This window comes from Chionomys nivalis, chromosome 15, assembly GCF_950005125.1.
Source record: "Chionomys nivalis chromosome 15, mChiNiv1.1, whole genome shotgun sequence".
In the NCBI taxonomy this organism is placed as follows: domain Eukaryota; kingdom Metazoa; phylum Chordata; class Mammalia; order Rodentia; family Cricetidae; genus Chionomys; species Chionomys nivalis.
Window position 1 is genome coordinate 14,543,812 of NC_080100.1, and position 27,278 is coordinate 14,571,089.

At 35.3% G+C, this 27,278-nt stretch overlaps 1 protein-coding gene across 1 annotated transcript in view; it reads right to left on the reverse strand.

Annotated features, from left to right (window-relative positions):
* Cdh12 (cadherin 12) overlaps window positions 1-27,278 on the reverse strand; it is a 771,364-nt gene that overhangs the window by 235,478 nt on the left and 508,608 nt on the right. Inside the window, exon 4 of the mRNA XM_057789913.1 lies at window positions 5,692-6,104. Within this exon, the coding sequence (XP_057645896.1) occupies window positions 5,692-5,922 (231 nt within the window). The 5' untranslated portion in view covers window positions 5,923-6,104. The remainder of the gene's footprint in view (window positions 1-5,691; window positions 6,105-27,278) is intronic.

Below are 27,278 nucleotides of genomic sequence, written 5' to 3' on the forward strand. Positions count from 1 at the left end.
GTTTCATAATTTTTTAGTATATGATTATATGTGTACACACATATTATTATATATGAAATATAACTTTACTAATAAATGAGAAGCTTTTTTTTGCTTTTTCGAGATATTTAATTTGTCTTTCTCTTTTTTTGTGTGTGTTATCCATTCTCTGCTTTTAATATCCTGAATCCTGTTGTCGTTTTCCATTTCTTAATTAGTACATGTGGCCTACAAATCTTCCTATTTAGAGGTGATTCTGCCTCACCCCAACTCCACATACTTCATTTTTACTTGCCTATGTTATGTGATTCCTCAAGGTTATATACACATCCATCAAAATATTTAGACCTATGCAGGACAATTAAGAAAGAACATGCCTTGTTTGTTATTATGTCTGGGTCTGGGTTAACTCATCCTGTATAACATTGTCCAAGTTTATCTATATAAAAGTTCATTTTTTTTTACATCTGAATCCTATAACTCCACGTGAATACATGCCACATTTTCACTATCTGTTAATAAGTGTAAGGTTGTTTCCATTTCCTAGCTATTATGAATAAAGTGACAACATGGCTGGACAACTGTCTCTGGATAGGGTTTGGGGTCTTCAGGTAATATACCAAGGAGTATTACAAATGCTTAATATGATAGTTCTATTTCAGCTTTTGGGGAATTTTTCTCACTGATACCGACATTAGATTTACCCATTTGCAATCCTGCCAACAGTGAAGTAGGACTCACTTTTCTCTATATTCTCATTAGCATTTGTTGTCAGTTATTGGAAAATGTCCATTTTGCCCGAGCATTTTACAGTTTTCTGGAGAAAAGGCCAGTGTGGCTGCTCTTGCTTGTGTGTAGAATATCTGTGTCATATTAGGTACTTGTATGACTTTGTTAAGTCTTTTATCTACACTAATCCTCTAAGAATGATCCTTCTGAGAACACTACTGCTAAATTGTGTATCAAAATTGAAAGTTTTTATATTTCTATGATTCCATATTTTAAAAAATGGATTCACATTTCTGGGTGTACTAAAATATGGCTCCCTAAGATCAAAGTGGTCTTTGAAAACTCAAGGCTTATAAATACCATTGCATTATACATTTTCAAGAAAAAAATATCTTTCAAGACTTATCTCAGGTTCTTTCATATCTGTGAATCCTTTCTTGAATTCCTCAACATCCTGCATATAATCTCATCCTTTGCTGTATCAACTGTATCAACACAATCACTAGGAATGTGTGAATTGTACTATAGACAGAAAATTATTGAAATTATGTCACTTGAGAAAAATATTCTTTAGTACAATGAAACATGCTTAATTGAATTAAAATATAAGTTTTAGAATATTCTAGCTATTCATGAAGCTACCTAATTTTTAGTGTCTTGGTTTTATTATGTTCAGAATACAGATACTAATAACACCCTTCATAATTCTATTTTGAAGGTTATGCAAGTTTATCTATGTAAAGCAGTTAAAACAGTGCCCAAAGGAAGCATTTAATAAATTTTACCTATTATAATTGCATTTAGCCCACAATATTTAATGCTGTCTCAAGTTGTAATGCATTCTGCATCAAAAATATTGTGGGGAAAGCAGTGCATCTGAAAGCAGTGTCTACAAGTGATTCAGTTTTGTCTAATTCTTTTGGAAAATACAAATTAAATAAATACTGTCAGCTGCAGTCTATCCCAATTGTTAAAATGACAAGTCAAAGTTTTCCATAAGATTAAGTTGGCAGTATTTTCTTGGAGCATATGCCAAGACTATGTCAGAACAGTTTTATAGGCACACAGTGACTTCTCCCTGTGCAAATCCAAGTAATTTTGTTTCAATCTGCATATATTCTAAGCTTTTGTTCTTATTATTTTCCTTTCTTTTTGTTTGTGCTTTAACTGATAAATTCATAAAATATATTTTGCAGATGAAACTGATATCTATATTCCATTACAGATATTATATAAGCTTATATTTATCCTGGGTGTATTACTAAATGAAAAGGTTATTTTTGTGGAAAGGACTGCCATTTTTATAGAGTGTTACTCCACCTTATTTGAATAGAAATAAACTACTTAACCATAAGCAATGCCATAGTTTGATTCCCCAAGAACAGGTGCCAACCTCAGTATCTTCCAACATTAAGTATAAAGTTGTCAGTACCAATGTTTATGGCGTATGAGCTGTGCCAGCATCTCACTTTACTAGATTGTGTGAGGCCATCTTGGTTTAAAGCTTTATTAAACTCAATATCTCTCCAAAAAAGTTTGCAATAGAAATAATCTGATAATTATGCTTTCCTCTTATATTATTTCAAAAAAGAAACAGAATTTCGAATCTGAGACTTGTTGGCAGTAGTCAGCAGACCACTGTGCTCAGTATTCTTCAATGTTCCACTTTCCTTGTTAGTGAATCTTTTATTGTTTAAGCTAATTAACCTTTCTAAAACCAGACTCAAAGTCTTTTCTAGAAATAAAAGGAATATAAATATATTTATGTCTGTGTACACATATGCATACAATGTCATGAATCAATCTCTGTGCTGTCATAATTCTATTCCCAAATCCAGAAGCATCAACATAGAGTAAATCAAATTTTAATTAGTTTTCTTGTGGAAAAGAAATCTTGGCAACTGATGTTTCACTAATTTAGAAACACATTTTGGTATGATAGCCGTGTATTCTTAGCACCTATTACAATGAGAATTCATATATCTATAGAAAATGGTGATATTTACACAGAAAAATTTAAATATTAGACATACTCCTTTTTAATCCAATTCACAAGTAACTAATCCTCCAGTCAACTAAATGAATTCTATACTGTCATTTAAATTCTGAAGATGAAATTCTAAAATCTCAAGCAAGAGTTTCGAAACTAAATTCCTAGATCCAATTTATTTGTATACATTGGGCGAGGAAATGATACTCTACCAAGGAAAACGCACACACTTACACACACAAAATCATTTCAAAATTTTCTACAAATTTATACTTTTATCACCTTCAATTCTGGTACCTAATATGCATGTATCTGTCTCAGTCAAAAAAAAAAAAAGAATAAGGTAGTCTCTTTAGTCTTTTGATATGAAATATCAGGTGATGTCAGAAAGCGTAAGCAGAGCTAAAATAATTGACGTTGTGGAGCAGATTTTGAAATGCATACTCTTCTTTCATTACCTTGTATTTCTAATAAATAAATAAATAAATAAATAAATAAATAAATAAATAAGAGAAATGTAAAAGAGCTACATGAAATAATCATAACCTAAAGTATTTATATTAACATTTAGGCTTTTATGATAGGAATGAGGGATCATATAAATGTCTGCTTTGTGTACTACACTCAGAGACTTCTGCCTTCTAGAGTTACATCCTCAAAATTGTCTGAGAGTTTTCTTATTGTTAGTGCACTACTGTAAGCACTGAGGGTATCCTGTTCTGAATTGAACTTTTCGGACTTCAATGTCTTTCTGTCTATATTGTGTGAGTTCTATGTTCCACACAGTTCATGGGTCTTCAGAATGCTTAGAAAAATATTGATTATATACCATGATTTCTGTACTTATTCCAAGTTATTTTTTTGCAATTGTTGCAATTTTCATTTGTAGTTTTACTTTAAGTTCATGCCATTCAATCAGCAGGTTGCAGTAAACTATGAATTTATACATGTGTTGGGGTGTGTGTGTGCATGTGTGTGTGTATGTGTGTGGTAGTAATAAGCAAAGAGCAAAAGACCAAAAATGTGAGAAGTGAGGGCAATATGGAGAGTTGGAGATTAATGTAATATTTTTTTTTTTTTTCTTGCTGATTTTTTTTATTAATTAATTAATTTAATTATTAAAGATTTCTGCCTCTTCCCCGCCACCACCTCCCGTTCCCTCCCCCTCCCCCAATCAAGTCTTCCTTCCTCCTCAGCCCAAAGAGCCAGCAGGTTTCTCTGCCCTGTGGGAGGTCCAAGGACCACCCACCTCCATCCAGGTCTATTAACCTGAATGTAATATTTTAATAACAGTTTCTTTTAAAAAATAAAGAAGTCGCCGGGCAGGGGTGGCAAACGCCTTTAATCCCAGCACTCGGGAGGCAGAGGCAGGCAGATCTCCGTGAGTTCGAGACCAGCCTGGTCTACAAGAGCTAATTCCAGGACAGGCTTCAAAACCACAGAGAAACCCTGTCTTGAAAAAAAAAAATGGTTTTTTTTTTTGGTTTTTAGAAAAACATACATTCTATATATTCTTAAATATGTAAATTTTAACAAACAAAAATAAGCAAAAATATTCATGCAGTTCCTAGAAATTTTAGGTAAAAGTATCTTGCATAGGTTCTCCAAACTCCTAAATGATTACAACTTCAAAGATTTTAACTGGACTGAAAATAAAATGATACAATTAAGTGTAGTATACTGTGCCAGCCAGATATTAGAGGAGCAACCACGGTCTGGTAAACATGGTAGTCAGAAGAATGGATCTGGCATGGGTGAAGACCCAATATTCCTGTTTTTCTGGTCAATCATTTGAATAAAGGAATACCAACTACCCTTCAGAAAGGAGAGAACATCAGTAGAATAGAAGGGGCCCTCACTATAAGACATGCTAAACAGATATGGAGATTAATTCCTGTCCCCACGCATAAGACCCATAAACCAATTTGAGGGCACATGAGTTTTGCTGGGTTTCCTCACTTTTCTCAGAAGTCTAGCTTAATGTTCCATTTTCAGTTTTCAGCCTCTTCTTGTCAGTGCTTTCAGGAACATAAGGAATGCTGCCACGTGGCAGAACTCTTACGTCAACAGCTCAAAAGACTTTCTACATTTTATTTATTTTGCTGTGTTTGTTTGCTTGCTTGTTTGTTATTTATTATTTTCTTCTCCACACTTATCTTCTATACAGTTATGACGCTTCTGAGATTTACTGTTTGCCTGTTTGGGATTTTTTTTCTTTTAAATTCTAATTTTAACAGGACTTAAAAAAATGTGGTAAGAATAAGTGTAATGTGCAAGTCAGAAAGAGAGAGAGCAAGGGGAGAGAGAGAGAGAGAGAGAGAGAGAGAGAGAGAGAGAGAGAGAGAGAGAGAGAGAGAGAGAGAGAGATAACTTGACTGATAAGCTGTCAAGCATGGTGACCTGAGTTTAATCCTTGGACCCTACCTGGTGGACAAAGACAGTAGATTCAATCAAATTGTCCTTTGACCTCATACACATATTCTTTTGTATTTGTGCTCAGACATGTGTACACATAGAATAAATAAATAAATTTTAGAGAACTGTTGCTGAAACCAGACCATGATAAAACAAATGTATTATAAATGAACTCTATGTAATGTTACAGTTTAAAGGGAAAAGAGTAAGAACATAACACCATTAGGAAGGACTAATACTTTCAACCTATAGTATTTATGCATGACCACTTGTCCTTGAGTCTGCAAATGGATGACTATTTCCAGACTGTCAATCAACACTAATGCACTATTCCTATTCTTTCTATGTAATATAAGCCTTTCAAATTCTTGTCATCAAAATTGGGAACCGAATATAAACTATCTTAACAAACTCATGGTGGAATTGGAAAATAGAGGGAGAAAGGGATATTGCAAGGCTTACTCGGGCTAGACTCAGGAAAAGGAACCATTTTCTCGTCCCTGCAAAGCATCCATACACAATACACAATTCATACTCCCCTTCCTATCAAGTTGTTGCCAAACGAAACCCAGCATTACCTTTCCCACATATTGAGGTTCGGAGCCCATGTATTCTTCCAGCACAAAAAATTGATTCCATACCCAGCCACGTTTAACCCGTTGGTAATGGGGTTGTCTCCCCGGCAGGTGGATAACATTTTCTTTTGGTTGTGTGGCTAAAGTCTGTCTTGGTTGTGGCTGAAGTGGTGTTAGGAGACCTCCATCAAACAGGATCCAGAGCAGCAGGCATAAAGAGTTCCTTGTAAGCATTGGCAAAGACTTTCTCCCACGGTAGAGTAATAAATACTCCAGTACTTAATGGGGAGTCGTAGGATCCAGGGTTGAAGTGTCTGTGGTTGTGACCACTGGGTTTTCCTTTTTAGTAGAGAGACAGTAATTCACACATTGATGCTCTGGGGCTTTCTTCTTTATTACATTCCATCTAAAGAGACCTAGAAAATAGACCAACAAACATCCATCAAGTTTGTGAAACTCCATGGTGACTTTCATAGAAACTATCACTACATCTTATTTTAAAAACGTCATTAATTGAGGAGTGGCTGACCCACTTCAACCAGTTAGTTTAGATTAATTACCTTACATTTAATTCATACATAAAATTATCAATTACAATGAAGCCAAGTGTGTATTATCAACAAAAGTAACACATTTATATGCAATAGTTACTCATAGAGGATAGAGCAATAATGTAAGAGTGAATTATTGTTATTATTTTTTTTTTTTTAGATTTTTTTGAGACACGGTTTCTCCGTTGCTTTTTGGTTCCTGTCCTGGAGCTAGCTAGCTCTTGTAGACCAGGCTGGTCTCGAACTCACAGAGATCCACCTGCCTCTGCCTCCCGAGTGCTGGGATTAAAGGCGTGCGCCACCACCACCCGGCTGCAAGAGTGAATTATTGAGTTAGAGTAGCATTTGTAGTTTACCCTGCATGGCTATCATTGTTTCCTTACTTCTATCCTGTGCATTTTATGCATCCCAACTTTTCATTCTAGTATTCAGCAGGCAATGGCCCATCCTCTCCCACCCTGAGTAATACAAATGAAAGGGGTCTCCAACTGTTCACAAATGTGTTCTGGTCAGAACTAAATAAACCAAGACTGGGAACAAACACTTTAGACAAGAAAAAAAAAAAGAAAGAATTTTAAATAATCCTCCTGAAGTTAAAGAATTGAAAAGATCACACCATTGGGCTTGAGGATGATCAAATAGAAAAGAAAGATCGCATTGCAATAGAAGTGAATGACAGGACACCCTTTACAAGATTTCTACCGTTTCTATTTTAAAAAGAGCAAAGGGTTCTCTATACTTTGTACAGAAAAACTGCCTTGTAGGAATTTATTTTATGTACAATTTGCATCTCAGAGGAAAAATAAATGATATTCCATTGAATAAAAATTATGTTATGCATTTGTGAAATGATAATAAGCATTTCAGCATATAGGGGACATTCAGTGAGTAAAATGTCCACTCCTCAGGAATGAGGACCTGTGGTATATCACCAAAACCTTAGGGCAGCGATTGTGGCTTCTCTGTCCTCAGTATAAAGGTAGAGGAGAAGCGGCATGCAGGCACATTCCAGGGGCTCCCTGAATAGAAAAGTTAAATGAAATTGGAAGCTCTATACTTTCTGGACACACACACACACACACACACACCCAAAAAAAAAAAAACCTATTACAATATCAAAATAAGGAAAAAGAAATATAATATGCATTTTAGTATAATAATCTCTGCCTAACTACAATAGATCAGCCTTGAGTAAAGGAAGATACTATCCTTTGCCTTGGTTAAGGCAGAACCAGGAAACAAATGAACAGAAGATTTATAAAAGCAGACCAAATTATATCAGTGTGAAAACACACGCAACACATTATAACAAGAAATAAAATACCAGGCTGGAGAGATGGCTCAGTTGTTAAGAGCACTGCTTGTTCTTCCAAAGGTCCTGAGTTCAATTCCCAGCAACCACATGGTGGCTCACAACCATCTGTAATATAATTTGGTGTCCTCTTCTGGCCTTCAGGCATACATGCAGAATACTAAGAATACTGTATACATAATAAATAAATAAATAAATAAATCTTTAAAAAAAAAAAGAAGTAAAATACCAACAGTAGTCCTGTGTTTTGTAACAAAGTATTTGGCATTGTCAGAGTATTTTATATCATATTCTATAATGTAAAATATACATAATATATGCATATATCATACCATATTCATATATTATGTAATATGTGTGTGTGCATGTGTAGAGGAAGAGAGGGGATTTCTCAGTCAGTCAACTTTAATTCAGCCTCAAACGTATCAATTATGGATTATTTCACACTGTCAAAATTATTATTATTCAGTCATGCCCTAAACACTTGATGTGGGAACACATTACAATGAATGAGATAAGACATGAGGTGCGGAGTGTACAAGAGATTTTCTCTGAGTATTGTCTATATGGGCACTCACTCCTTTAAGCAGAAATTGAAGCAGGCTTCAAGATTTTCTGTAGTTTTTTTTTCTTTTATGATTGTGACTCTTTGGTCTGATAAATTAAAAATTATTATTTTGTTACCTCTTTCAATTATGGACAAGATGTTTATACAATACCACCTAATACTTGTATTATCAAATTCAATCTGGCAACCATTGGGGTATCTAGGCTCTTTGAAATTTAGGAAGTAGTTATTGAAATGTGAACGAAACCTGTTTTAGCTTACATAGTTTTAATTGTTTGATACAAAAGATATCTAATGACATTACAAATCTCTAAGCTTATTACATGGTAACATAATGTGATCTATATATATATGTATTTATATTACTCACATATATATACATATAAGCATTTATACATAAACACACATACACACAAGCACAGACATACATATATTGTATATTGTTTACTTTTGCTATTTTGCTAAGCTTGATTACCAGAAAATAAAAATTAGGTACACAGCAAATATTTGTGACAGATGTTATTTTCTGTTGATTTGTTCTTTAAAAAAAAAGTTAATAAGAAACTGTGACTTTTATATGCTTTTATTCTTGACAACCAACGTCAAATGTTTAGCCTAAACTACATCGTATCTATGATTGTATCCAGATCAAAATCTTAGAGAACATTTGCTTCTTGATTTCATTTGCTTGCAAAGACCAAAAGAAATTTCTCTAAAAGGTTTTCAAATTAAATTTACTAAGGTGAAACCATTTTATAAACCACCAAGTTTGCATGTTTTTCCCGGTAAGTAGAGAAAGGAATGATAAATATTGTTATAAGATTAAAATAAACTAGAGCCCAAAAAAGACCAGTGTGGAGCACAAAGTAACTAAAGCCAAACTCTCTCTTGTTTCTTTAAGCCCCTACTAGATACGCATGTCATCATAATTTGCTTTGTTCTTCCCAAATTTTCTGCATCTGTCCCTTTCTCTTTCTTTCATTATGATTTTCTCTAGCTATAACCATCAGATTACCTTGCCTTCTCATCTTATAGTAGAATGCAATCAAATCTCACCTCTATATGATGGAATTTTAATTTTGATGGGTACATTGGGAAGGAGAATCTGTTTTCTTCAGAAAGGCAGCCACTGAGAGGCAACTCATGTTCTAGTTAATTGCTCTTACACCCATGTTCATAGAGACTTTGCAAGTGGACTTAGTGTAGAGGGAGAGAGAGAGAACACATGAAGTCTAGTGGGGTAAGTGTAGGAGTGATTAGGGGAGGAATTAAAGAACAGAATGAAGGATGGATTTGATCAAAATACATCATGTGCATGATGGAATTCTCAAACAATAAAAGTAGATTTTTATATTTGTCACAATACTCAATAGTTGATTTAAATTTCTAGATCATTACTAGTGATAATGCATGGGCTGAGAGGCCTATATGTAATGTTAATCTTGTAATGAATCTACTATTTGACTCTAAGTTTCTTTTAGGATGCAAAACTCTTACCTCATATCACATTATAGTTGACAATTATGAATTAACAGCCAATATAAACATCCATGACTCTGAATTCAAACACTTTAGTTTTAATGCTATTAATACCAAGCAACATTCAGATTATTCCTGCCCATATACTCTATTTCTACAAAAGGCATTAAATCTAAAGATTTAACAAGCCCTTCTGACCTCACGTGGGTGTGGATATTGTATACTGCAAATTCCCTGGTTTTCTTCTCCTTCAAAGTTTCTGTCAATATTCAAACCCCATTTTGTCAACCTAGACTTGAATATAAACTGTTCTGTATCTGTCTTTTCTCTCCCAGCTTTCTATAAATTAAAAGATGGTCACAGGAACTATGGGGATAAAATCAGACTTCTTATCCTTTTGACTAGAATATAAATAAGCCTATTCTTCATTGTCTTTTGGATACATGGAAATTGAGTTGGAGAGATTGTAGGTCTAGTCGTCCAGATATAGTAATACTGGTCTGGTAAGTGTTTACTAAGTTTGGATAAATTACCTAATGAAAGATTATTTCGAGCTTTGAAAACAGACTGTTTTCTACACAGTGCTTCTCATTCTGTGTCTGTAAATAGTTTTTTTGATGTGCTGATAGCACACCCATTTCATAGAATAAATGATATAGTACAGAAGTTTGAACTGTGCCCAGGATCTACGATTTAGACAAACATAAGCAGGATTTATTTTGGCAGTAGAAACCTGGGATTCACACCCATTAGTATTATACTCTGTTACTCAGTTGTCAATTAATAAGAAAACTGTTTCAATAAGGAAGAGGTTAAACTCCCAGCAAAACAGAATATTCGCTTAAAAGCCTAAACAAATTATTTCCACAAAACTGAGCAGGTGTTTTATTTAGCATCGCACACCTTACATTTCCATGGGTCCTCTTTGCTCTTCTGTGAAACAGAAACTTTTCAGCCACCAGGTTAATATATACACTTTAAAGGAAGGAGATCTTGTATTCTCACCTTTCACCCTTGGGATGTGAGGAGAATGCTTAATTCTAGGAAGCAGCAGGAAAAGAATCACTCTTTGACAGTAGTGGTGCATTCCCATGATTGGAAAATGGCTGCCAATTCTCAAAGGGCTCCTAACAGCTCAGCTAATCAGCCCAGCAAGGCTGCAGAGGAGCGCTAATCCTGGGAGTAAGTGTGGCACAGAGAAGGTAAGGTCACTTCCAGCTGTGCCTGGCTTCTTTATAGCTAATCTGAAATGTGAATGCAGTTCTGGGGTCAGAGATTTGGGTTCACAGGCTGCCTGATCTCCCTGATAGCTGAGGAACCTATGGATGACCTCCAGACTTGGAATCCTTAAAAATAATAAACAGGGTAATTAAATAATTAATAGACAAACATGCTTTGGAGGAAGACACATTTGTGCTATGTCTTAAAAGAAATCGTGCCACAATTTCTTGATAAGGAACTGTCAAGTGGTATTTGCACTGTAGAAATACAGTACACATATTTCATCTATGTACAGAGCTTTTTAACAGGTATATGCAGCTGTTTTAAATTTCACTCTTTTTCAGTCACAGTCCAGCTGGCCTTGGTGAGCTCCCAATAGATCGGTCCCACTGTCTCAGTGGGTGGGTGCACCCCTCGTGGTCCTGCCTTCCTTGCTCATGTTCTCCCTCCTTCTGCTCCTCATTAGGACCTTGGGAGCTCAGTCCAGTGCTCCAGTGTCCGGACTCTCTGAACATGGCGGACAATGAGAGCTGAGGAGAGGCCAAGGGCAATGGCACGGGGTTTTGATCCTACTTCATGTTCTGGTTTTGTGGGAGCCTAGACAGTTTGAATGTTCACCTTCCTAGACCTGGATGGAGGGGGGAGGACCTTGGACTTTCCACAGGGCAGGGAACCCTGACTGCTCCTGGGACTGGAGAGGGAGGAGAAGAGGAGTGGGGGGAGGGGGAGAGGGGCGGGAGGAGGGGGAGGGAAATGGGAGGCGGGGAGGAGGCGGAAATTTTTTTTTTCAATAAAAAAAAATAAATAAAATAAATTTCACTCTTTTAGAACAGGTATTCGAGTACATTCTGTGCTAATCTCATTGTTTTATGACCGTAATCTCCATCTGAAATAATTTTAAGTTTTCACAACTTCAGTAAGCAAATCAACAAATGTTTTTAGTCCATGATGGCCTTTTCAGCCGATCCGAGTCTCTGGTCACACACGGGCTTTTAAAACAGTAGATCACAGCACTGAATGCAAGCGAATTGGAACAAGTCTGGTTTTTTGTTTTAGGGGGTGGGCATTTTATTTTTATTTTGTTTTGTTCTGCTTTTAGAGGAATTAGAAACAACTTATGGTTGTATAACATATGAGGAAAGTTATCAAGCAATTAACACGAGTATACTTTCTCCATGCCCAAAGGTATTGTGCTAAACGTAATAGCAGGCCTATTCTCTGTATTCACGCATCTATAGAATCATAAAGGAGATGTAATTCTTATGAAGGGCATTGCAACAGATATGCTTTCTCCCATGTGCCATATCTCACACGAACTGTTTAAAAATGTATGCTTGTCTATTATTCTTAATCTCGGGTAGAGCCAGAGTGACTTTACAAAGATTTCCACAACCTGGTGTGGGTCTGGGGAAGCAAACATCCTTTTAGCAGAGGCAAGAGTGGAAAAGCAGACATCATATATCAGAACAGTGGAGCAGTGTATGAGGCACATACTGACAAAAACACTTTCTCTAACTGTATCTCCAGAGCCCGAGGAGAAATCAGCAGTGCACTCCCTTAATAAAGGACCCACTGCCTATAAATTACACTGGAAAAGGTTTCTCCCCATAGGGTGGAATTTATTAAGATCAATTTTAAGCACAATTCTAGATTATTTGTAGCACTTGAATACTGCCCATTATTAAACAATTATTCAGTGATGAATAATACAAATATGAGTAGTTTGTAGTCTATGTTAAATAAGAATTCTATAAAATTATTTTTTCAGGAACTTTAATTACAAATAAGGAATAATTTTCTTTACCTCTTCTTTTGTTAAATGCCTTGTTAATTTGCAATAGTAACTGGAAGTGAAATTTATTAACGTTAGCAGAAATGAAGCTGTAATTCCCTCCTTGTCTATACCTGGCAAGAAAACTGTTATAATTTTGAAATTATTTTGATATCGAACATAAAATAGCTTTCCTTTCATGATATTTTGCCTTAAATATAATATAAAATGTGATTTAACTTTATAAATTATGTCATTTGGATCTTTTTTCATTCTGATATAAACAATAAACTCTTAAGGAATCTAGGAAAACCCAGTAATTCAAGAGTGTAACTGATCGAAAATATTGTTTGAAGATTTTAACTTGTGTGTTTATGGAAACTTTTCTCTACAGTCTCCCATTAAAGTTGCACTTGGGTTAAGTTAAATGGCTAAGAATACACAGAACTTTGTGGGACTTGATTCAACTTAACTGGAAGGAAACTTTGTGAGATAGTTGTGGTAGAAAAACCTTAGCTCTTCTGTTTTAAAAACAGCAGTCGATACGGGGTGTAGCTAATTTTTATTTTAGTTTGATAAGGTTAAATTGTCTAGAAGAGTGATAAAGCAAACCTGTTGGAGTTCCCTGGCCTGTACCCAGAGAAAATTGCTACAGGCTAGAATAAAAAAGGGTACAAGGAAGAGGCTTGCTTGGGCACACACCCCACTCTATATCATGAGCTCTATGAAGGAATATTCTCTGTTTTGCATGCTGTAAGGGACTGGAACATTTAAACCTGTGAGTGAATTACAATTCCTTTAATTAAAATTTAGTTATTTTTGTGCAATGACTTTATCATATCTCTTCTACTTGTTCACTTTTCTAGGATGGAAACACCAACTTTATTAATTCTACCTACCTACCTACCGACCTAACTATATAACTACCTACCTAACTACCCACCTGACCTATCCATCCATCCATCCATCCATCCATCCATCCATCCATCCATTCATCCATCCATCCATCCATCCATCTACCCATCCATCTATCTCTCCATCCATCCATCCATCCATCCATCCATCCATCCATCCAATCCATCCATCCATTCATGTATCATCTATCTACTATCTCTCTATTGGATTTTTGAGACAGGGTTTCTCTCTGTAGCCTTGGATGTCCTGGAACTTGTTGTGTCCAACTTTATTCTTCAGAGGCAATTTTCTGTCTTTCAAAAGCAGAAGGAATGGGTAAATAAATCATGCTATAGATAAAACCCAGGGCTGTTCTTAAAGACATCTAATAACAGAGTTATAGTTTGTATCAGACTGGGTAGCTAGAATGTGCAAACTAACAGGCAAATCACATGGTCTGAGATGCCTACAGCTTCCTATGTTGAAGTGGAGCTAAAACAGAGAAGAGAGAGAGGGAGAGAGAGAGACAGAGAGAGAGAGAGAGAGAGAGAGAGAGAGAGAGAGAGAGAGAGCTTTCGAATGAGTAGTTGAATATTTCTTGGCCTGTTTTTGATTGGTGCCATTCTATGTGTTTGTAGGCAGTGTTATGTTCTGTTCTCTATCTTGCTTCAAGGGAGATTTCATGGTGGTCTTGTCTGTATTGTTTAATGACGCCATTCATTTGAGACTTCCCTTCCCTGCTAAACTCAAATTTGGCATCTTTGGAAGCATATACATCTACTATTTAGAAAAACGATCACTGGCACCAAGAAAGATGAGGAGGAGAGGAGGCATGGACACAACTGACAGGGCAACTTTGTGGAGCTTCTTATTCACTCCAGGACTTGGTGCTTCTTTCAGGCAGCACCATCCTTAGAAAGGTGTGGCCCCTAACAGGTGGCTGCATATCAGAAGAATCTCCTGAACAAAAATGAGTTTTAAAAAGTTATTAGAAACAAAACACAGTTTGTAGTTCCAGTTCGAATTTTTATTCTTTTTTTTTTTTTTTTTTTTTTTTGAAGTTATTGCTCTATATTTGTATAAGGATTCAAATAGCATAGGCATGCATTTTTCAAAACTGAATATGACATTACTGTAAATTTTTTTTTATCATTTTTTTTTATTCTTTTTTAATTAAAATTTCCAACTGCTCCCCGTTTCCCATTTCCCACCCCTCCTCCCACACATTGCCCCCTCCCCCCACTCCCCTCCCCCATCCCCACTCCTCTTCTCCTCCCCCCAGAATTTTTATTCTTATATGAGAGAAAAACTTCCTTTCAACTGTATTCTAAGAAATAGGTGTAATATTACCTGTTTTTTTTTTCTAGAGGAAAGAATTACTCTGCATTTTAGCCTCCATAGAGTGCTTCTAGCCAAAAATATAGAAAGATTTAACCCCTGCTTTTAAAAAAGAAAAACAAGCAAAAACTGTGGGTCTAAGTGAATTTTTCTTCTCATTTTATTCAGGTATCTGTCACATCAGTGGACACTGACTGACACAGACAGTAAACCAGCATCTGTTGCCTCCTATAAGCAAAAGTAAGATGTTTGTATGCATTGAAGGTATTGAGACAGCAGTTCGTGAAATCCACTGCTCCTAGCTTTCATTGCAGTTGTTCAGGGTGCAAAATAATGCCTGAGGTTCGACTGAAATGAAAATGGCTACCACATTTGTTTTTTCTTTTTTTTTTCTCAAGGAAGAAACAACACTGAGGGAAATGTGAATTTCTACATAGAGGACATTACCACTTCTCCGAAAAGAAAAGATAAATAAATAAATTATAGGAATAAATTTGAGTCATGTTATCATTGTACTATTTCCTCATCCTCAAATAAATATAACAATATAGTATCAAAAGTCATCTACTGTAAGTTTAATAAAAATTAATGTTAATATTCAAGTAAAAATTATTTTAAAGAAAGTTCATCCAGAGAATAATTTCTCAAATGTTGACTGTGAATTTGTAGATGATATATTACTTACATTTTAGGAACTTACTGATAAATGAGTGAGAATTCTTCATCTAAGCCAACCAACCAAACAGAAAAACAAAGAAACCATCTATATTCTGGGAGATGTGGAAAGAACAGGAAGTAAAGAATTTGAGTCATATAATACAGATGTTTTGTAATGCATACAAACATTTTGTAGACTATATATTGACTAGTTCATTGTTTCAAAGGTACAGAATCTTCATATGGAATACTGATGGGATGAGGAAATATATGTCTAAAATAGTTTAGGGTTTTAAATTGAACTTTAATTTTACATCAGGAAATATTAGAACAATGGTTAAGCTGGAACATATAATCCTTTCTAATAAGAAGCTTGACAGTAGGCATTGAGAGAGTTGCTAGGAACCATAGGCATGTAAGCTTAAAGTACAGCTATAGTAACACGATCAAGACTATTAGAAAAGTCTAGTCATAACATGGAACTTTCAGCAAACACCAATTAAAGTCGTTTAGGGCTATAGGTAGCTCCCCAAAAGCTACAAGCTTACCTTAATAAATGGCAGAATATTTCTGCTAACAAATTTGAGAGACAAAACTATTTTTGGGATTTCTAGAAATGTAGAAATATTTTTTGCCTCTTTAAAATAAATACTATATTTCTTAACCAGTTCTTGAAACACATCACCTGAATAGCAACCCTATGTGATTTACTGGAAAGATGGTGAGAAATATATTTAGAACTAGATGTAGACATCAGATGATAATTTGTAAGTCTTAGACAGTGGCAGAAAAGGAAGGAAAACTCTAAGGAGGAGACATCCCTGAGTAATCACCGAGTATTCCCTTTTTCATGATTCCAGACACTTTGGAGATCAAACAAGACTCACAAGACCCTTTTTCTTCCAATTCAAATTTTCTCTAGGGTGAACACTTGATATGCCAAATTCAGCTTCAAATGAAAATCCCCAAAGTGATTATATTAGCCTCTCCAAAGTTTTCCTGGCATCTTGTCACTGACTTCTCTGTTGCTCGCCACTGAGAATTATTACCATTTTATGCCTAATATGATAATAAAATAATACATTATTATATTACAGTGTTTGCTTAAAACAATCTGTATGGTATTTCCCTTTGATATTTTCTACAGGGTAAGAAATATTATAAATGATTCTTATGTTGTAAAATACTTATAGGTTCTTCCCTGATTAATAGATAAAAGTTGTTACTGTCGGTGTGGCTTCATCAGAATAGAAGTCAGTTTGACATGTTCTCTCTATCTCTTCTCACTTTCCCTCCTTTACACACACACACACACACACATGCATACACACACACACAGATTTTAATTTTATGCTATGGAAACAAGTTTCTCAGGAGATGACACATAATGTCCTTTGCTCATGCCCTTTGGTACACAGCGGGAAACAATGAAGTCAGTCACATTTCCGAGTGAGGAACAGACATTGGGAGGCTCCTACATCATCAGTGACTCTGAGGAAATGATCCCACTGTGAGTTACACAGTATCTTTGCTCTCTTGACAAATGAATATCTATGTCTGCTCATTCTTCCATACAAAATGACAGCAAATGGGTTATAGGATAAAAAAACAGAAAGTCATACACCTATGATAGCTTCTGAGCTCAGAACTTGAAGCGTCCTGTCTCCTGGAAATAGATCCAACAATCACTCTTATTTATTCATTATTTTATTTATTTGTTTGTTACTGTTTTTTTTTTCTTTCTCCCTCTTTCTCTCTCCCTAAGGACTTGTGATGTTCTGCAAGCAGGTGAAATATTTGTTATTTTTAAACTCTAAAGGATGATGCATGTAGCTTTCATTCTTAGAGTGGAAAACCCAAAACAGCGAGGGGAGAAATGAATTTCACACCTGTGCATCTGCTCCTCAACACAGCTACTGGGATGATAAATAAACCACCCTCTCTTTGCTGCTGTGAGGAAGTAAATGAATATTGACTTGGACAGATGCTAAGCCTCTCTTTAATTTCATAAATTGCATTGTATTCCCTCTGTATTGCCAGGAGGATTTTTACCACTTCTTGTGCATTTAATCATTTATTGCTTTACTAAACAGCTAATAAAATCCAAGTGCTAGACTGCTTTCCAGATTAATATGTCTTCTCGTGAAATCCACATGATTCTGTGCTTTCAAAATTGTTCTTATTAAAGATTTTATTTTGTAAAAGACAGCAGTCTTTGTATGATGTGTCAACATCTCAACTATACACAGAAACTTCTATTTCCTATTTACCTCATAGAACTTTACCTTATAGTGGAGGTTTTAGAGGTAACATCAATGGCATAAACGTGTATAAAACAATGATACTGCATAATTAAAGGAAACCATAGCTACATTTTAATTCAGGTTTTTGACAAAAGACATAAATTTGCTAAGACATTTCATGTTGCATCAGTATGATTCAGAAGTAAAATCAATAGTGTATTTGTAAGAGGAGCACTCATTGAAGCTAAACCAAGTGAGAAGCTGTCCCTAATGAGGCTGAACTTTCACTGAATGCATAATGGAAAGTTAGGAGAAATTTTGATAGAAAATCTAAGGCATAAAATATTGAGCAGTGAAGCAATCAATTATAAAACTCCTCAAGTAAATAATATCACAACTATGCTGTACTGTGTATGACACAAGATGGTTATTTATTTTTGATACTTACCTAAATGAAAAAATATGAAAGCAATGAGCTTCAATGTAAGTGTTGGTTAGGTGCCTTTTGTATCTTTGTTTCAAGACAGGATCTTACTGTGTAAGGCCTCCTTGCCTGTAATTCTCTGTGTAAATCAGGCCAGCCTTGAGCTCATAGAAATCATCCAACTTCTTCACAGCAATGGCTGGCATCACAGGCTTGTACCCCCAATCCCACCTAAGGTGTTTAATATCTTCATGTAATTGGCTATTTTTGTAATTTCCAATTACCAGTGGGGTATATACTAATTTGTTAGCTCTTTGGCAAGAAAGATTGAGAAACTCATTAGCTAAAACAATAGAAATGCATTGTCTCATATGTCTGGTGACTAGAAGCTGAAATTAAGATGCAGCCAGGGTTGTGTGAGCAATTACAGAGTCAGTTCCATGACTTTCCCCAACTTCTCAAGGCCTCCACATTCCATTGCTCCAGATCTCTCTAAGAAGCAGCAAGATCTCCTGTTGATTCTATTTTGTTCTGATTTTTGTTTAAGAAAATACCCACTTTGGTTGGAATAGACCAATCTTAATACTATTTTGGTTATATCTATAAAGAACTTCACTCCATATAATGCCATAATCAGCAGGAATGGTTGATGTCAATATGCTGTGGTAGGCAAATAAGTTGTGTATCTATGTGCCTATCCATCATCCATCTTTTCATTATTTATCATCTATCTTCCATCTATTTATCTACCCACAAACACATTCACCCACCCACATATATGTACATATGTTTACACAGATTTTATACCTATATACACACATATATATGGTGTGGGAGAATGGTCTGTATTCTGTCAACTATATTTTAAGTAAACGCTGATGGGCCAGTGGCCAGTCAGGAAGTACAGGTGGGACAACAAGACAGGAAGTTGAGGTGGGTCAAAGAGAACAGGAGACTTCTGGGAAAGAGGAAGATCATTCCTCTGCAGTCCATGACCCCACCACAGAAGAAGCAAGATGTGACTGCCTTGCTGAAAAAGGTACCAGGCCATGTGGCTAACATAGACGAGAATAATGGGTTAATATAAGTTATAAGAGTTAATAAGAAGCCTGAGCTAAGGGGCCAATAAGTTTATAACTAATATAGACCTCTGTGTGATTTCTTTGGGACTTAACGACTGTGGGAACCAGGTAGGACAGAAAACCCCGACAACACACACACATATACTTTTGCATATCCATATACACATATGAACACTTTCTTCCTCCATTTGGGTAATACAGTGTTGGTTGGCTTTATTGTGAATGGTATATCCAGGTTGTTATACATACATACATATTTTTAACAGATGCAATATGCCATTCAGGAACTGTTTTCAATAGCAAATTTATCATTGTTTTCTTGAATGTTTCTATGTCTTATGCCCATTTGTTATTATATTCTCTAGCAAGGTCATTTACATTTGGAATGTATTTGATTGCATGAGTGAAATACAATTTTGGCTTTATTTTTCAAGCAGACAGGAAACATTTCCAAATACATCTCCTTAATCGATATATGTAATGAAATAAAATAATATGAGGACATGTGTGTGAATGTTCCCTACTTTATAAAGTACATCAGTAGGGAAAGTTAAAGCTTTTGGACAATGTTCTTTATAACCAGAATCTACTGAAAGCAAGCATGGAGCTGTTTTTTGTATTCCCCAAACTGCATGCCTCCACTGCCTCCAGCTTAAAGACAAAAACAAACTAAATAAAAAAAAATGGTTAAGAGCTTGTCATGCTCATCCAAAAAGTAAAAATAAAATTCTTTTGAGACTTTGCAGGAATACTTTGGTCCAGCAGGTGATAATATTTTATTGTGCTCACATGTCCCTTTCTCATCTCATCCCCGTGTTCCACGTTCTGCTGGTTAAAAGAAGGAACCCTGTACACAAGTTAATAGAAATGCAAAGCCGAGGTTCACATGTTATAAATACAGCAGGGACTGTTCCATACTTAGTCAATAGGAGATGAGGTAAAATTAAGGAGGCTTTTGTTGTTTTAAACCTGGCTTTTCTTTCTTCTGAACATCTATATTTGTTTAGAGTCGCAGAAGAACCCATTTTCCTGAGTCTCTAGTTTTCTACAAGTAAAAATCTATGTCTCAAGTTGGCAAAATTAGTCATACAATGGTCTGTGACACTAAGATTCTACGCACTAAGATACTTTTTCACTTGAGAAGTTTATGAAATTACCTGCAAATTGTCATATATTTCTCCATTTTCAATGTAAAATGCCTCTGTCACATGAAATAATAAAGTAGAAAGTCAAATTAACTTTGTAAAAGTTGTGGCAGGTCAGATGACAATTATGTGAACATAGATTCAGTTCTGCCTTTAATCCTTTTATGAGTTCCAGGGACTGAATTCAGTTCTTCAAGCTTTTCTCAAGAGGGTTTTAACTGTTGTGCCATGCCATAGGCTAAAACTATACTAAAAGTATTGACACATGATAAATAACATACTGGTTTATAAATGTAAGACAGGAAAGGGGAGAGGAAAGGAACAAACAGAAGCATCAGATTTGCCAGATTTCCTTAAATCACATCTGCGCTGAGGCTTGTTCCACCACTGAGTTCATAGGAATGGCTAATGCAGATTCCTATCCTAGTACTGGGCTTGTAGCAAAGGAAAACAGGGATGTGAGTGTGCATGATAAAAGCAGTGGAAACACAAAATAAGGTTAGAATTCTAAACTCTCCAATAATGAACTAGAGTCCCATATGGCAACATGGAAAGATCTTAAAATGAAAATGTCAAAAACATAAATAACATGCCACAGGTAATACCTTGAAAAAAATTATTTCAACAAGTTAAGATTAATGTCTTATCCCAATCAGGTTTTATGAGAGTCATTAAAGGAAAAGTAAAAAGAATGGATCATAAGAACATACACATTTGACTATTTTATTTTGCGGAATCATGGAAAGACAAGATGAGTAACCGAGTCTAAGATACGACACCAACTAAAAAGAACTATGTTTTTGCAGTTATACTATTGGCAGTGATGGGAGTTACAATGTCCAGAGGTAAATACTAAGAAGCACAATAATCATGCAAGTTTAGCCCACAGTTCAACAACTACACTCACCCTGATCTAATTGCTATGAAGATACCACAAATGCAAATTGTCTTCACTCACAAGTGGATATTTGCTCTAAAGTAAAGGATGGATAACCAGGGTACAATTCAGAGCCATAGAGGAACTAGGAAGCAAGAAGGGCGCAGAGACAGATGTTTGGATCTCCATGGGAAGGGGAAATAGAGGAGAGCTCCTGGGTAAACTGGGGCAAAGAATCAGGTTGGTTGGATTAGGGGCCAGACGGACAGTAGAGTACTGAAAGATATATCTTGATGCAGGGTGTGTGAGTGTGGAATTTGGGGGTTAAGAAGAAATCTAGTGCCATGGAAACTCCCAAGAATCCACAAGGATGACCCCTGATAAGACTCCTAGCAACAATGGAGAGGGTGCCCAAACTGGCCTTCTCCTGTAATCTGATTGATGACTCCCCAAATTATCAGCAGAGAGCATTCATTTAATAACTGAACGGATGCAGAGATTCACAGCCAAGCAGTGGGCCATGCTCGGGGATTCCTTTTGAGGTGAGGGAGGAGAGATTGCATCAGCCACGGAGGTCAAGGTCATGATAGGGAAACCCACAGAGACTGATGACCTTGAGTCTAGTTTGATCTACAGAGTTAGTTCCAGGATAGCAAGGGATACACAGAGAAACATGGTATTGAAAAACCAAATGAAAGAGAAAGAGGGAAAGAAGAGAGGAAAGGAAATGCGAGGAGAAGTAAATGATGATGGGCTACAGAAGATTTTTCTGTAATAAAATATTCCAAAGGTCACCTTGTGGCTTGTAATGAATTTGAAGGGGCTTAGAAACACATATTATTATTGTTTGAACAACTATGAAATGAATACAAAAGCTTGTATGTAGTTATAATTCACTAAATCTCACATTTAAGTAGATCATCTATTTCATACAGTAATGCTTTAATTTGAAAAAGTAATGTTCCAGTATAATTTACACATTTTATATTAATAAAATGTACTGAGTCAAGTCATTGTTCTAAAAAAATTATTATAATGTTTGGTTAAAATATAGCCTATTTGATAGCATTAATTCACATTATTCTCTACGGTGTTGGAGATAGAGGGAAGACAATACTCCTTGTATGTTCTGTCTGGCTTTTTCTCGTCCCACAAACCAGGTGTTGACTATAATTTGCCTCATTGCAGAAGACAAAGAAAGGCTGTGGCCTAGGGTTTAAGTGGGTATCTTTAAGTTCTGAGCAATAACCATAAAGTCTCCCTCCAGAGCAAAGGCCAAGCAGGCTTAGGACTAGTAACAGTGATTCAGATTTTCTAAGCTCAGAGGTCCCCTTCTGTGAGGTAACTTACTGTGTGTGCAAATGCCACTTCATCATGTTTGCATCGACTGTGGTGTTCAAAGTTCAAAGAACAAGCCCAAGACAATGCTGGTACATGGGCTCCTTCTGTCACCCTGGGAAGTGGATTGGTGCTGACCTGTGAGTCTCATGTCTTCTCCTCCAGCACATAAACTAGCAGCCATACTTGTGGGCTTAAAACCTTACTTACCTCATAACTCTTCACATAAATCAAGAGGAAACAGATATATACTCAATTCCTGTTTCATTTTAATCATGTGTAGTTATATGAAAATAACTGTTTTATTCATAGAAGAGATCAAAAGATATCATTCACATTATGTAAAATTTCAATAACCCAGATGCCTTAGTACAGCTGATGCAGGTTTACACCCATTTTCAGAAGCTTAAATACTTGCTCTCACAGAGAGTGTGTGGACTGATGATTACTTGACAGGACAGAGCATGAGGTTAAATACGCAGAAAGCACTGTATAACTCCTAAATACAGGCACACAGAGAGAATCAAATCTGCTGGTCTATTTCTACTTCTGTACATATGTCCAAATGATTAGGAAAGCAAGTCCTTAGAAATTAGAAATGATTGAAGTGTGAATATGTATACATTTATCACACGGATCCAATGATCGCACCATGTATTCATCAACATTCCAAAAGTCCTCATATTAGATTAGTTTAAAAAGTTGCTGGAGCTGGGCTGTATTGGCACATGCCTTTAATGCCACTATTTGAGAGGGAGAGGCTCGGGGATCTCTTTGAATTCTAGGGCAGCCTGGACTACAGAGCAAGCTCCAGGACAGGTTCCAAAGCTGCACGGAAAAGCCCTGTATTTAAAAACAAAAAGCAAACAAACAAAAATAAAGAACAACGACAAAACAAGGTTGTTGAATTCTTGAAACAGCTTCACTTCATTCTCCAACATGCAGAAAGGAAGTGAAAACCAGAGGAAATTCTCATGGATGCATTTAGGTAAGGAGTGTTCAGTGGCAGAAATAATTTTGAGGTTTTTTAAAAAAAAAAAAAAAAAAAAAGGTCACTGTTCTCAGATTTATTTGTTACTTGTGCATATAATACACCCTGAAATCTATTGGAAATTGCACTGTAAATTTTAGATATTACAATAAAATTGTCTCATTACTAATATTTTATTAACAACCTTGAAATTAATTTTAATTCGTCAAAATAAATGAAGTATATAATATCATTTTTATACTTTATTATTATTAATGTGTTTGCACATTAATACATGCATGATGTATAAGCAGGGGTAAAAAAATATTCTGTAGTCCCATCTCTCTTTCTACTTTATCATAGGTCCTCGTGATTTTACTCAACTCACTAGGCTTGATTAACAAGCCCCTTTACCCACTGAATCATCTCACTAAAATCTATCTAGATTTTAGTTAATATTTTCTGGGATTCAAGATATGGTTCAGGAGTTAAGAAGATACAAATATTGATCTTTCAGAGGACAGAAATTTGATTCTCAGCACCCTCAAAGAGCAACACACAATTTTCAGTAACTCCAACTCCATGTGATCTCACACTGCTGGCATCAGCAGGCTTCTGAGCTCATATAAAGCTTCATTCAGATGCCTACACATATACATGATTATAAATAAAATGAATATTCCCTAAACAACCATACTTCTTTTACTTTTTTGAATTAATGGATAGTACTATTTCTTCTACTTTTCCAATGTCTGTCTAGAAGTAATATCAATGTCATTAACTCAGTGTATATGCACATGTGAAATTAAATCATATGATTATTGCAACTATATGACAAAATAATATCATTTATATACATATATATTTATGTATTATATATATATATATATATATATACATTTAAGAATGCATATGTGTGTATATATGTGACTGGGTATCACCCTTTACTCTAGACTAAATAAAATATAAAATGTTTAGACAGGAGATGTATAATACTTCAGCCAATCCTCAATTTTTCTTTGGATTAATGCTTTAGGCACTGATGAAGAATATATGAACATCCTCAACACCTTACTGAATAATTCAAGATAAGCTTCTGATGTATTTGGCACTCCTGTTTACAAGTGAAATCTTCATTTACATAATCACATTCTGCCCACTTGAGTATTCTCTGCACAGTTTGCACTTTCCTATAATGTGCTTGTTCACCATCTGTCCTTGATTCTGGTCAAGAGATGCTTCATATTTTCCAATGCTTTGCATAGTAATTGAACTCAGCCAAAAGTCATTTCTACTAATACACGTTGTACTAGTGCACTGTCGGTAACACATGCTGGACATTTGCTGGCTGAAAGCTGGCCTCTCCTTGGAAGCTTTGCTTCTACAATTGAAATTCACAGTCTATAAATATCAAATATACTTGAGAGTCTAAGCCTATACCCACTTACACATCCTCCAACTATCATGGTGAGACTGCTCATAAATGGTCATTTATGTGCCTGCAGACACTGAAGTGTTTGAGTTATCTGTAGTCCACATTTTTATTTTTAAATTAATCTTAAATTTAAAATTAAATGTAAATATAAAATAATTTTCTCCTTGTACTTCAAATATTTTTCTTTACCCAGTGTCCTTTAAGATTTATATAAAAAATGTTATCATATTGCGAGATGATATAAAACTTCAGTCACTGATAAAGTAGTTCTCATTCATGATAAACAACTTAAATTTGGAAAAAGGTTATCGTCTCATGATATTAGGAGTTCCAATCCATGTTTAACCACTTCCACTGCTTTGGGCCTGAGACAGTGTAGAAATTTTGGTACCAGAAGCATTTGGGGGAGAGAGAGAGAGAGAGAGAGAGAGAGAGAGAGAGAGAGAGAGAGAGAGAGAGAGAGAGAGAGAGAACTGGGTGATCGAATGATCTGGAAAGCCATTCCAGAAAAGGATCTACTTTTATTAATACAGCAGCTTCTTCAAGTCCCTATTGTCTCCCAATACCCCAATTTAGGAGCATATCCGTGTATGAGGCCACTGATGAAGCCAGATCCCTCCTGACCAATCAGTTTGTATTCAAACCAAAGACCTCTGAGCAGGACTGTAAAGACTGTAAAGGCTACAAAATCTTCAAAGACTTGGGGAACATTTCAGGTTAAAGCAAACACAGTCATTCAAAGGTATCAGAAAGGCTTTTCTTTTTTGGTATTCTGAAAATAAAAGTAATTTTAAATCTCTTTCATTAGAAAACTAAACAAAACAAAAATTTTCACGACCGAATTTTCCTAAAAGACATTCAAATTTCAATAAGCCTGACAGAATTTTTCCTTAGGATAAGGGTCCAGTTTGCTACTACAAATGAATAAAATACCAATATTTTTTTGTTTTGTTCTTTTTCATGCAATAATTTACGTGTACACAAGTGCCTTATTATGTTTAGCAGGTTTATCTACTCATATTACCCATTCCTAACTACTAAGTCAGTTTTATTTTGATTTTATGATCATGTGAGTTACCAATTACAGTATTAACCAACTTAAACTTCAGATATGAAGAGGTTCATTTAATCTCCACTCAACATAGTCATTGGGTAAGATGCACTGATTTTATAATTGTTGCTAGTCCTTCTTGATGAATCCTTAAGTACATTGATAATTTTCATTCTTGTATCCTGATATAGAGCTCCAAATCAGCAGAGGTTAATCATAATGCTTATTAAAACAATCCAGGTTTTTTTTAGCAATAGTAATGCAAGCATAATTGATAGGTCAAACTATACAGTGAAAACTTGGTTTAACTACCTACACTGTGACTTCCAAAATACAAGCAAATCCTTTACTATTTTCCATTGCTAAATCTGTCTAAGCCTTTATTTCTATTAATTGAGAAACTTAATTATAAAGTTCCAGTTCCTTCTGTTATAAGAATATATATTCAAGGAGATTAGCTTAGCCCATGGTAGACTGAGCTATCACTAAAGCATAGCAGTGGTTATTTTAATGTAAGATTAAATTATGATCAAAGAAGCAGTTATTCAAATAGATACCAAAATAGAATAATTTGTCATTCTCTTTGATTTTAATGTTTGATTTATAATAATTTTCAGAAATCTCCTAGGGATTATTCTTATTTTAATAATCTTCTATACTTCTATGTTTCTCCATGGGCCTTGTATCAGACGGAAGATGATTCTGTTGGAAAAGAACAAATGTTAGCTAACTTGCTGCATTGCTGTCCTGCTTGCAGTATTAGCTTCCAGCAATCTCTTCCTATTTAATATTTATTATAGGCAATGCTACATACTGCCTTTCAGGAAAGTTTCACTAAAACTAAGAATATGTAAACAAATATGTGAGTACCATGTGTTAATATATTAAGTCATCCTGTTTTCTGTGTCCCTTCTATTAACTCATACATGCCTATTTACAGTTTAAGGTGATCTAATAAGGGTAATATGGACATAAGAAACTCATATTTATATCGTTATCCAGAGTACATTAATGCTAACATTTTATATAATAGGCAATGTTTCAAACATTTAATATTGTAATTACATCAAATATGTTTTACTATTTAACTTAGCCTTAAATTGGACTACAGCTTTACAAGAAGAGTGTTTTCAAGCAAGATAAAAGATGCTGAAAACATATAAGCACAGAACTCTATAGATTTATTAAATAAAGTTTTAGTTTTTTCCTATTATGTTCTCTTCTAAAGACAAAT